Genomic DNA, 14,225 nt, shown 5'->3' on the forward strand with positions numbered 1-14,225 from the left:
AAGTGTATGTTTTTCATGTAACTTGATGCATTTGTTTTCACACCAGTACAGCCTTGAAAATGCTAGACAGTGGCTAGTGAAACTTGTTGGCTCTTTGTATATTTTATCATTATATCTTATGGTCTTTTAGCAAAAAAAGTTCTTAATTTTAATACAGTAGACCAAATATGTACAATTTAATATTCTACGATGGTAGATTTGGGGTATATACCATGTTAGAAGTTGTACAAATGAAAAATAATGTCTTCATTAGAAAGCATACATAGTTTTTATGGATGCAGAAGAGAATGCGGTTGTGATGTGCTGCTTATACCAGGAGAGGCTAGAGATATAAGTTAGTTCAGTAAGAGATATCTGATGTTGTGGATAGATCGGTATTATCAGAGGTGAGAAGAGGTTAAGTGTGTTCTTTCTGGGGGAAAATAAGGCAGGATTGTGTTTTGGTGGCATTGAAGCTAACAAAGTTATCCTCACCCACTGAAATATAGCAAGGAGATCAGCCAAGAAATTCTTGTTTAATCCTTTTACCCAAGTGTAAGAGTACAAAGTTTGCATGTGAAGTATCTTCACAACTAGGCTACTTCTATATAGCATCTGATGACTTCACATCATTTGCTTTAATATCACTCATGCAAAGCACACTTAGTTTCTGATGTGCAGGCATTATGTACCGACTCTCTCTCTTAATGGTTAGCATTAAGAGAGAGGGCTCATTAGTGGTAGCCAAATCAACAAGATACAAAGGTTGAATTAATGCAGAAGTCATATATTGCCCATATACAAGTGGTAAAAAGGTATCCTTTCCACATTATGCACTTGTCCACTTAGCATTATGTATGCCCAAAAGGAAGTTTGCTTTTCACACTTCCTTTGGGTACGCATAATGCTTCCCTTTAGGCCCACTGATGTGATTTTCTGCTGAATTGGTCTTGGTCACTGTATTACATTGGGTCCTTTCTTCTTCTTCTTCTTCTTCTTATTATTATTATGGGCTACTCTGTGGAGTAGCCCATAATAATAGGCTCATCAAGGGAGGCCCTAAACATCATGCCAAGCACTATCCAAAATTTGCACTGTAGCTATCATACTTTGCTTTGAACTTATTCACTGTCATGGCACCCACAACAGACTCTGGCAGCCTATTCCACCTCATTTTCCACTCTCCAAGTAAAAAATCTAGTCCTGACACTTTTGCTAAGTTTCCAAGGATGGCCCCCTAGTTCCTCTACCACCATCAGACCTTTTCTGAAAAATTTCCTCTCTATTAATCTTGTAAAAACCCTTCAGTAATTTGGTATGTGCCAATCATATCACTGCTTTTCCATCTGTCAACCAATTTGTGTAACCCACAAATCTTCAGCCTGTCCTCATAAGTTTCATTCCATAGACCTAATACCATCTTGGTCACTTGCCTCTGGATCCTCTCCTCTTCCTCCTCATCCCTCAAGAAATGCAGGTGACCAAATCTGCACACAGTAGTCAAAATTCAGTCTTACCAACCTTCTTGTTGCTCATCAGAGTGATCATCTGTAATCAAGTAATCTGATGAGCTGCTTTAGCCACTTTTATAATTTGCCATCTAAACTTTAACTACCTATGTACTGACACCCTGAAATCCCTGGCTTCATCAGTTTCCTGGAGTATAGTTACATTAGAGTGGTACACAGCTGGTAATCTTTTCACCCCAAAATGCATATAAACCTTACACTTTGCCACATTAAATTGATACCCATTCCTATTCCTGTTCATTAGTTGTACTGATGATGTCTTACGATACATAAGGCAAAATATTTACATAATAAAAAAAATTATTTACTGTGATATATGTGTTATTCTATAGTTATGGATACCCCACAGGTTTCACTATATAAAAAAATGATATCCATTTTCCTTTGCCCAGACTGCTAGTCTATCCAAATCATCCTGCAGAAATTGACCATCTTTATTATCTATTGCTCTAGCCAATCATTGGCAAACATCTGAATAGTTCCTCTCAGATCCTTTCCTATATTGTTAATAAACAAATTAAATAGTGGCACACCACTAGTCACAGGCCTTCTACTGGAGTCTACTCCTGAATAAACTACTCTCTGATATCTCTCCATCAACCACCCTCTTATCCATTTCACCAACTTTATATCCATCTTCATGTGCCTGCAATATACTAATTAGAATTCCATTTGGTATCCTGTCAAAAGCCTTTGCAAATACCAGCAGTATCACTGTAAACCCATTACATTGAAGGTTTAACGGAGTATTGACAGCACTAGGAAAGGATGAAAAACTAATTTTAAGGCTTCCAATATTATATCTCAGTCATTGAGACATCATCAAGGAGTACAAATAATACTTGTAACACACACACACAAAGACAACACAATACTTAATGAAACATGTGGGTGACTCCGAAGTCCGAGGATATAAATTAGGACCTCTGACTTGTTGTTTCCCAAATTTTGGGAAGTTTTATGCATCCCTATTTGTTTAAATTAGATTGATTTCTGAGTGCTTTCCTTCCAGAAGATCCTGTGAGTTGTGCCGAATACATGGCCTGCCAGTCCAGATTGACCATAGTTGTGATTGCAGATGTGAAGTTTGGATTCATCTAAATGGATAGTGGTTGATCTACCTGTCTGTCCGAAGTAAGCCAATGTGCAGGAATGGAGACCACATCATCTACCTATCTTAGCCAGATAGAAGGCTTGAGAGGGGGCTGAGTCTATAACTCATTTTTCAAAGTGAAAAATCTCTCTTTCAAGGTATTTTATATACTCCAAGCATTCAGAGAGGAGGAGGGAGTTGATCTTTGGTAGAGCGGATAAGGGGAACAAGTTTTCGGTGGGGCTTAAAAGCTGTGTAGAGGTTGTACTTTTTTAAAGACCTGGCTATTTTTTCTGATGTGCCATGGATGCAGGGGATGGTGATGGCATTTTTGAAATCCTTCTGAAGAAATGGCTGAGAAATGGGGAGAGGAGTTGATTATTTTTTTTTAATTCTGTAATCACTGCACTCATTGGATAGGAAGGTGTTGTGTATATGGTTGAGTCAGTTGAAAGAGAGATTCCACTGTAACAAAGATTATAGGCTCTACTGGTTGGAGTTTTAATGATGCCATGTTGTTGAGAAGGGTGGTGATTGGAAAGTTTGTAAATGTATATGCCTGTGTGAGTGAGTTTTCTATATACAGTAAGGGAGAGGTTACGATTCAGAAGGTATGTTACTAAAGTGTCTAGGAAGGGTAAACTATTGTTATTTTTCCTTTCCAGTAGTTTTAATGATGCTGTGTTGTTCAGAAGGGTTGTGATTGGAAAGTTTGTGAATGTATAATGAATAAATGAACATAATGAATGCCTGTGTGAGTGAGTTTTCTATGTACAGTGAAGGAGAGGTTATAATTTAAGGATAAACTATTGTTATTTTTCCTTTCCATCGTAAACTGGATTCTTGGATGTAGACTATTGAGGTGACTGAGGAAAGAGTAATGTGTCCGGGCTATGAGGTCAAATAGAGACCACATCGTCTACTTATCTTAGCCAGATAGAAGGGTTGAGAGGGGCTAAGATGTAAATTGAGACCTCTGACGATATTTGTTTCCTAAATTTTGCGATGTTTTATGCATCCATATTTGTTTAAATTAGGTTGATTTCTGGGTACCGCTACAGATTGATGAGTCTGTGCTTGTTTTTCAAAGTGAAAAATCTCTCTTTCAGCTGAACTCAACCATATACACATCTTCCTATCCAATGGCTATAGTGATTACAGGATTAAAAAATAATATGCTCCCACCCCATTCCTTGGCCATCTCTTCAGAAGGATTTCAGAAATGCTTTCACCATCCCCTACATTCATGGCACACCAGGCAAATAGCCAGGTCTTTAAAAAAGTACAGCCTCTACACAGCTTTTAAGCCCCACCAAATTTGCTACTCTTATCCAAAAGATCAGCTCTCTCTCTCTCTCTCTCTCCCTCTCCCTCCCTCCCTCCCTCCCTCCCTCCCTCCCTCCTCTCTGAGTGCCTGGAGTATATAAAGTGCCCTGTTCCTGCAAATTGGCTTCCTTTGGACAGACAAGTAGATTAGCCACTATCCATTTAAATGAACACAAATCTTAAATTTGCAATCACGACTATGGGCAATCTAGCATTGCAGACCATGTATGGGACACAACTCACAGGATCTTCTGGAAGAAAACCATCGTGCTCCACCATAGTAAATTTAAAAAGGAAAGACTGTTTTTGGAATCTGCAATGGCACTTAGAAATCAACCATAATTTAAACAAATACGGATGCATAAAACATCCCAAAATTTAGGAAACAATAATCGTCAGAGGTCTCAATTTACATCTTAGGCTGCCTACAAATACCCATAGAAGGCACACCACCTAGATAGGACTTTAGAGTCACCCCGCGTGTTTTATTAAGTATTGTTTTGTGTGGGGGGTGTCATTTGTACTCCGTGAAGATGTCTCAGTAACTGAAATGAAATATTGGAAACATTAAAATTAGTTTTTAACTCTTTCGTAGTGCTTTCAGTGCTTCATTAAAACATGATGGCCTCCCAGCATTTAAGCCTTAACACACGTAAACCCATTACCTTTTTACAACTCGGTTGTCACTGTGTTATGAAATGTAATCAAGTTACTGAGGCACCACCTATCCTTCACAAAACCATGTTGCACCCATATAGTATCTCATTTCTGTCTATCCATCCCTCTATTTTGCTCTTGATCAACTTTTCTAGTACCTTCACCATGACTCCTGATATGGTGATCAGCTGATGATGTGATACATTAGTTTAGGAGCCTCCTTAATATATTGGAACTGTGTTTCCTTCTTTCCATCCTCTTGGGACTAACCCAGAGCTGAGACTTAGATTAAACAATGTAGTCAAAAGCACTGTGAATGTCTTAGCACCTTCTTGTAAAACTCAAGCTGGATACCATCTAATCACATCAAGGCTCTGTAATATGCTATGCACCTCCAGTTCATTTACCTCAGTTTCCATATAAGCCTTTGCCTCTCTTGTTACTGCAATACAGATGATATACTCTTTTGTAAAGTGTTCACTTATTAATTCTACTATTTTACCTGATTCAGTTATCTCTTACCATCAACATTCATTAAAATCATTCTGCCATGAACATTCATCCTGCATAGCTTCTACTGGTTTGGCTATGATTGGGCCCTTTGGTGTGGTACTTGTCCTGGAAAATGAATTTTTCTTTCTGGCTGCTTATGGTGTTTGGCTTGATGTACATTTTTTTCACCTGTCACTGGGTGGAGCTGAGCATTTGGGGGGGGGGGGTTGTCAGGGTAATGAGTTAGAATAATCCTTTTTGGTCATTCATTGGAGTTAGGAGTGATTTGAAGGTTTACTTAGTTTTGAGAGACCATTCCTGTTTATAAAGAAAAACTGGTCTGATTAATAGCCCTTCCCATATGTTTTTGCCTATGGGATACTGAGGCAGTTGATGTGAAGTCAACAGTCTACTAATATTATAGAGGCTGCTGACTTCACATCAACTGCCTCAGTATCCCATAGGCTTTATTTGCTTTTGCTTGGGTGAAGGATTAAGACAAGGATATAATTTCTTGTTAAGTATTAGATATATATTTATTTAATACAATCTCTCCCACAAAAGTATATAGAAATCACCTACATTTCAGAAGTTAATCATATCAGTCTTATTAACTTTAAGGATACTTAGCTACAACATTTCTTTCTGGAACGATATGAATATCGTAAATAAATGTTAATTTTGAAAATGAAGTAAAGAAACAATATTGTGCTAAATGTATAAACAAGAGCAAGTTATTCTAATATCCAAAATTATAATAAACAAATTGACTTTTGCTCCAGTAAATACAGTATTTGGATTAAAGAGTTTAATAGATGAATGTGGTAATTAAATATATCTTTCTCTAGTGTGTTCAGTATATGGATGAAGATGTGCTTCAGGAGCTGGTACCACGTCTTATTGATCTTATACGCAGCTCTGTAGGCCTTGGAACAAAGGTGAGAAGGAATAAAATAAATTAGTATGCACTTTGTATATGTAAAGTATGCAGTATTCTATGATAATGCTACATGATTATGATTTCATTATAAGACATTCTATCAACATTTTTTTTTTTTTTCAAATTGATCTGTTAATTTTCGTATCTCTAACATTATCAGACCTTAGATTTTGATCTGATTACATCAAGTTCCTTTCTAACATGTGTGCAATTTGAGGTTACCTCAATATTTGTCCTTTGGTGGAATTTGAATCCTGTCCAGGATGCATGGAGTCTTTATAAGGTTTTCAGCTAGATGACTTAGCTAATATCAAACAAAGGCGGTAGGGTTTTTTGCATGTTTGCCTATAAAACGGGCCAACATGCCAAAGAACACACAGAATTTACTGACACACTACACCAACCTTGTTTGCTGTGCGGTACAACCAATGGACATCTGGAAAGGTGACCAGTGGAATGCTTCAGGGTGCAGTTCTTGGGACCCTACTGTTTAACTTATTTGTTAATGATATTTCATGTGGATTGGCTGGGAATGATCAAATGCTTGCTGATGGTGCAAAGTTCAGTTGAATTATCAGGAGTATTGCTGATGTTAATTCTCTACAGGAAAATTTGAATAGACTTTTAGCTTGGACAAATGAATGGGGGTTGTAGTTTTAATATTAATAAATGTAAGGTGTTACACAGGGTACAGACATATAAAACTACATATTGAGTTGTACTTCAGGAAGCAGATGAGATTCAGGATCTTGGGATGATGGTAGACAGTGGAAAGTTCCGAGGGCACATTGCAAGTTTTGCAAAGACTGCACATCATATTGCTGCTATGATAAAAAGTACATTATCATGTAGGAATAAGGAGGTGATGATGCCACACATGAACTTTTGTGCTCAGATTTGGTCACCTGGTTTTCATTGCAATGTGAATACACTATACAGAGTCCAAAGATGACTGACCAAAGTGATATCAGGACTGTGGAGTGTTAGTTATGAAGTGTTTGAGGGAATACGGATTGCAGAGTTCGGATATAAGGAATAGAGGAGATATGATAGAGACTTTCAAGTTGGTTAAATTGATTTTATCAGATTAATACAGAAGGAATTATGAAAGGAGCAGATGTTAAGATGAGAAGAGGCCATCACTGAAAGTTTTATAAAGATGTGTTGCTGGTTTAGTGGGCCTCCCACAATGAGTCTATTGACTCCAATCTATTTCCATATTTAATTTACTTATTTTTAGAGGTACCTGTGGCATAGTATAATTATTAAAAGAACACGTAAGACCACAGTAATAACTTTTTAATTAATGAGGTACAGATATTTCATACTAAAACTAATAGTACATCTTCAGTGTTACACAAACAGTTATAGGAATGGAATACAAATAATGAACATTCGGTGGATCACTTATTAAAATGCAATTGTTGCCGAGTGCTAGGAAATGATAGAAAATAATAATTAATTAATATTTAAGATGATTGCATAAAATAAAAGTCTCCCAGATCTTCGAGAAAGAAAGACAATCATTTCGATTTCAATTCGGTCGGTGTAAAATAGCTTCACAACTTTCTTTAAAAAGGCAGTCATATTTGAACCTGCATCTATGGAGGAAAATAGCTTTATCCCACTGGATATTATGAGTAGTGTTAATACTGTGTTGTGCTAGACCAGACTTCCGAGGTTTGTTGTATTCAATATAATATTGATGTTCTTTAATTCTTTTTTCCACAGAAAGGCCAGTTTGTCCACAATAAGAAATATCGCATTCACATGGTATTTGGTAAACGCCAGCCAAAGATAGAGATGACAGTTTATCCTTTGCAGAAGGCAATAAAGAGGAAATTTTGTTGATAGAAACATATGTGGGAATCAATTGATATTTTTTCAAAATTCTACCTAGAGGTTCTGAGATTCCTGGAATGTATGGGATTGGAACTCTGCGGACTGTTGAAGAAACCTTAGGTATTGGAACATAAAATTCAGTTATCTGTTGGATTTGATTGAGGTTGTAATTATTCGATTCCATTAACTTTTTAATGATGGAAAGTTCTTGTTGTAAGATTACTGGAGAAGAGCAAACTTTATGTGCTCTATTATTTAGAGATTTAAGAATGCCAAATTTTTGAGGTGTGTGGTGAGCAGACTTTTTATGAATGTATCTGCCAGTAAATGTGGGCTTTTGAAAGACGCTTGTAGATAAGGTACCGAAGAAGTTCGAGTAAGGAGGATGTCCAAAAAAAATAAAGTACCAGAATGTTCTTTTTCCATGGTGAATTGAATATGTGGGTGAAGGCTATTTATCTGTTGTAGAAAAGTGGAAAGCTCATCTTCAGTATGTGACCAAATAGCAAAAACATCATCGACATAACGATACCAAAGAGATCGTTGAGGATGAATGGATGAAAACATAGTGTCTTCGAATTGTTTCAAAAAGTAGTTTACAAAAGGTGGAGACAGAGGGCTACCCATGGCAGTACCTTCAACTTGTTTGTAGATTTTGTTTTTCCAGCTGAAATAACCTGAATGGATAACAAATTCGAAAATCTTTGCGATATCTGGAGGGTAATCTACATATAATAATTTGACTGTGTCGGCTAATGGAATAATAATAATAAGTCTGTAAATGAATTCAAGAAGAGATATGACAGATATTGTTTTGCTACTTTGGGTCTCCCGCGATGAGTCTACTGACTCCATGGAGATACCCATAATAATAATAATATTGGTAAACAGAGAAACAATGTCGAAACTGACTAGCAACTAAATTTCTTCTTCGAGATTTCAGCTGTTCTTAATGATGAATTACTAGATATTGTTTTTCGTTTATCAAAACAATCTTTAACCTGTTCTTACGAAAGAAATTTTCACAGACTTATGCAAAAATATAATTCTTTATATCACAAGCAAAAGAAAAACTTAACCTCTGACATCACTTCTACTAATAAATGGATTGTTAATATTTCCAATCGCCCTTTATCCAAAGCCGAAACCAGTGCTTTAGCAAAAGGCCTTGATTTTGCAGTTATTCCTACACGCATTCAGCATCTTGATTTTTTACATAATATAGAACACAGTCTGTCAGGACTTTCTAGCGATGATGCTAACAAACTTCGTTTTGAATTTGCGACTTCATTATTTAAAAGCAAATTACCTCCATGCAACTTATCAAATGCTGAAATCAAAGGGCTAACTTCTTTAAAGAGAGATAATAACATACCTATTTCTAAGGTTGATAAAGGAAAAGCTATTGTAATCATGAATAAGACTGACTATGAGACAAAAGTATCCAGCCTTTTAGAAGACACCTCTACCTACCAAATGATCACGCATAATCCTACAAATTCACAAATTAAATAATTAAATAAATTACTTGATGAGGTGATCAGTTGGGACCCAAATTACGTGGATAAATTACACACCTACTTTGGAAGAACTCCCTGTCTATATGGACTCCTGAAAACCCATAAAGAAGGCTATCCAGTGCAACCTATCGTGAATTGTATTGATTCTCCTACCTATCGAATTGCAAAAGTCTTGTCATGTTCTTTAAGTGCTCTCACTGGACATTCCAGATCCTACATAAAAAATTCAACAGATTTTCTTGAAAAAATCAAGGATATAAACTCAGAATCTTTGGTTTTTATCATAGAGTCTGAGTTTCTAGTCAGTTTCGACATTGTTTCTCTGTTTACCAATATTCCATTAGCTGACACAGTCAAATTATTATATGAAGATTACCCTCCAGATATCGCAAAGATTTTCGAATTTGTTATCCATTCAGGTTATTTCAGCTGGAAAAACAAAATCTACAAACAACTTGAAGGTACTGCCATGGGTAGCCCTCTGTCTCCACCTTTGGCAAACTACTTTTTGAAACAATTCGAAGACACTATGTTTTCATCCATTCATCCTCAACCATCTCTTTGGTATCATTATGTCGATGATGTTTTTGCTATTTGGTCACATACTGAAGATGAGCTTTTCACTTTTCTACAACAGGTAAATAGCCTTCACCCATATTCAATTCACCATGGAAAAAAGAACATTCTGGTAGTTTACCTTTTTTGAACATTCTCCTTACTCGAACTTCCTCGGTACCTTATCTACAGGCGTCTTTCGAAAGCCCACATTTACTGGCAGATACATTCATAAAAAGTCTGCTCACCACACATCTCAAAAATTTGGCATTCTTAAATCTCTAATTAATAGTGCACATAAAGTTTGCTCTTCTCCAATAATCTTACAACAAGAACTTTCTATCATTAAAAAGTTAGCGGAATCGAATAATTACAACCTCAATCAAATCTAACAGATAACTGAATTTTATGTTCCAATACCTAAGGTTTCTTCAACAGTCCGCAGAGTTCCAATCCCATACATTCCAGGAATCTCAGAACCTCTAGGTAGAATTTTGAAAAAATATCAATTGATTCCCACATATGTTTCTATCAACAAAATTTCCTCTTTATTGCCTTCTGCAAAGGATAAACTGTCATCTCTATCTTTGGCTGGCGTTTACCAAATACCATGTGAATGCGATGTTTCTTATTTTGGACAAATTGGCCTTTCTGTGGAAAAAAGAATTAAAGAACATCAATATTATATTGAATACAACAAACCTCGGAAGTCTGGTCTAGCAGAACACAGTATTAACACTACTCATAATATTCAGTGGGATAAAGCTATTTTCCTCCATAGATGCAGGTTCAAATATGAACGCCTTTTTAAAGAAAGTTGTGAAGCTATTTTATACCGACCGAATTTAAATCAAAATGATTGTCTTTCTCTCTGGAAGATGTGGGAGACTTTTATTTTATGTAATGAATAAAAAACCAATTATCTTAAATATTAATTAATAGTATTTTCTGTCATTTCCTAGCACGTGGCAACAATTGTATTTTAATAGGTGATCCACCGAATGTTCGTCACTTGTATTCCATTCTTATAGCTGTTTGTGTGACACCGAAGATGTACTATTACTTTTAGTATGAAATATCTGTACCTTATTAATTAAAAAGTTATTACTGTGGTCTTATGTGTTCTTTTAATAATAATATTTAATTTACTAATATCACTAAAAATTATTGTGTCTAAAAAAGCTGAAATATTTTACTTGTATTTTCTTTTGTATACTCTCTGTTGAGAGTGCAGTTGATTTTCGTAGCTTGCATCTGTGCATTGCTGGTGTTCCTAATAAAAATTATTACATTAGCGATTTAGATTAGTTAGAGACCTAAAGTCTTGTAGTGCATGTAGAGGAGTATTATATGATCAGTATAAAGATCTGGGTTTAATATCTCCAAAAGTGATATTGGAGATATCACTTTTAATATTGCCTTCGTTAATAATGCAGTTTGTATGATTTTCAATGATACTGCTGGTAACATTCCATTTTACATCTAATTTTCCATCAAACTAGCTTCCTCTACATCTCTCCCTCCCTCCATGTGAGGCACCTGGTCATGGTAAAGGGGACCCTCCCAGTGATGGTACTGATTCTTTTCATTCTTATTCTTTTCTTATGCTTTTCTTTCTCTATTCTTCGGTCTTCTTCTCCTCGGTCTTTTTTACTATCCTGTCTTCTGGACCACCATCACTCAGATCCTACACCTTTCTGCCATGTTTGCTGCACAGTGCAATACATGGACATCTAGAAAGGGAGATCCTGGTAGTTTTGCACTGCTTGGCTCCATGAAGGATGGGGAGATCTGCCACAATCAAACTCCTAAGAATGAATAATTTTTATCCTCTTGTTTATCAGTAGCACTTAAAAAAGTTCCATCCATTTCAGAAACCATAAAAACATTAACAGAATACTGAAATTAGAAACAGAAAACATTAAAGCTGCAACAAATACACCACTTGTCTTAATCTTTCATTCAGCAGGAATATCCTCTTGGAAAAATATTTCCCCTTCTTCATCCAGAACAGTTGGCAGAATCTCCAAACTCTGTTCAAGAAATATTCTTATTGAGGCAGCAGCAGTGACAATACAAAAAATTATTTCCTTCCACATCTATCTGGGGAATACCATTTACAGTTATCTCTCACAAAACCTTAAACTTTTCTAGAGGTGTAACATCAGAGTGTAACCTCTTTGATGTTCCCAATGAGAAGATCTGCCTTTGAAGTGAAGGACCAAGGACTGACAGCCATGAGAAGAATCCTCACACATACAGATAATCACCAGTTTCCCACCAGGAACATCATCCACTCCTTGAACACACCAAAACCACCAACATCTTTCAAAGCAGGCTATCTCAGCTGTCCAGTAATGCTCTGTATCCCAAATCCCTCTGACTGGATGGCAGAACATGTCATGGTTCTGCCATCTGTGCCCACCGTGGCAGTAAATATCACAAGAATAAAAACTGTAAGAGCAAAATACCAAAATTCTCTGTAAGGGAGACATCCAGTGTACTCCCAAACATGCCAAATGTGGAACAATGAATTGGACTTCCAAAAAGTAAAAACAGAGCAATGCATCACCCATCAGGTGGTAACAAAGCAGTATATCACATAAGTAGCAAAAGATTTAATAAAGCCTCTTATGCACAGAAGGCAACTCTAAAGAAAATAAGTAAATCAACATGTACATCAATCCCACCTTCTCACAAGTACAACATTCCTGAACAGTATGGCTTGCTCACTCTCTCCATAGAGTGAATTGGAGAGAAAAATTGATATGGACTTACTCCTGAGGACTTGTCAGAAATTATCCCACTGCATGAAAAATCCTCTTATTAAAAAAATGGAATGTGCACTACAGTGGATCAAACAGATAGCATGCAACACAGAAAAGTAAAACAATTAATATACAGTTGAACTTTATTAAAACACTTAAGGAGTTGAACTTTGTTTGTAATAAGCATGGAATTTATGAGATCATGGTTGTAAAGAGCAGAAACCCATGGGCAGGATTTTAGTTTATGCATATTCTCATACAACTTCTCACTTTTATGATAAGCATACTCCATTAATATACCGTACAATTTTGATAACTATGCAAACATTCTTAATTGCTTGGGTAGTTCTTGGAAAAAATGAAAGGTATGACTTAGCTTTTATGACCACCTTCATCAGATTATGGACTGGTTTATAAACTGATCTTGTCCTTGGAACCATCCCCACTCTACCTACCTCTCCAATGTCTAGCCTCCAGCCCTCTTCTTCGTTCACTTTATCCAAACAATGCAATGACTACAAAATCAGCTATAAACGAACCCTTCCATCAGAAACTTCTACAAAAAGCACATCTCTCTCTCTCTCTCGGTTTACCAAAAAAAGATGAAATTATTTGTGAGTTGAAATGTGGTGCAAAAAATGTTTAAGTGTATAATAAATTTTCTTTTTCTTCTTCAACAGTATTTGATATTCTGGAAGAATAAAGATGTTTTCATATCGGCACTGGAAAACACCATAACCAAATCAAAAAAAATTTAGAAATTGTGAGCTTACAAGCTTCAATGAAGCATTGCTTCAATGGTTCACTACAAAGAAGCTGGATTCTCAATAGACAATCTGATCTTGAAGGCTCAAGTGGAAAAATTTGCTGAACAATCTAGACATCATTATTTTGTATATGGCAACAGTTGGCTGGATTGGTTTAAAAACTGATAACATTGTTTATGCAGAAATTAGATCAAATATTTAGAAATTATTTGAAATACAGATCCAATAATGGCAAATGAATGGATTGACCATGTATGGACAAAAATCAGGAACGATTTCAATGAATACATCTGCAATGCTGATTAAACAAAATTCTTTATAATTTGACACCTTGCAATACATTTAAATTCAAAGGGGGGGAAAATCAATGATTTCCTTGATGGTGCTCATATAAACAAATATGACAGCAACTGATAAAAAGAGAAACTGTTTGTTATCAGAAAATTGTTAAAATCTCACTGTTTCAAAAAACATAAGGAAAGTTCCTGTGGATGACTGTGAACAAGAAAGCTTAGATGACTTTGGATATCTTTTGGTACTACTTGCAAGATTGGAATTGGGAGTTATTCAAAAAAGAAGAAAAATATTTTATTGCTAGTTGATAACTGTCATGTACATCCCCAGATTCAAAATTTGTTTAAAATTAAGCTAATTTTTTGCTTCCCAATGTTGACATCAATTTTGCAACCAGTTGACATAGGTATAATCAAGAGTTTGAAAGAATTTTATAAAAGATTTGTAGTTTTATATCTAAACA

At 35.9% G+C, this 14,225-nt stretch overlaps 1 protein-coding gene across 1 annotated transcript in view; it reads left to right on the forward strand.

The window, feature by feature from the left end:
* LOC150095553 (proteasome adapter and scaffold protein ECM29) overlaps positions 1–14,225 on the forward strand; it is a 691,438-nt gene that overhangs the window by 515,535 nt on the left and 161,678 nt on the right. The window contains exon 34 of the mRNA XM_090409825.1: positions 5,925–6,014. Within this exon, the coding sequence (XP_090265951.1) occupies positions 5,925–6,014 (90 nt within the window). The remainder of the gene's footprint in view (positions 1–5,924; positions 6,015–14,225) is intronic.

The sequence above is a fragment of the Typopeltis vanoorti genome, chromosome 20, assembly GCF_054136105.1.
Source record: "Typopeltis vanoorti isolate ZY-2024b chromosome 20, IOZ_Tvanoo_1.0, whole genome shotgun sequence".
NCBI classification, from domain to species: Eukaryota; Metazoa; Arthropoda; class Arachnida; order Uropygi; family Thelyphonidae; genus Typopeltis; species Typopeltis vanoorti.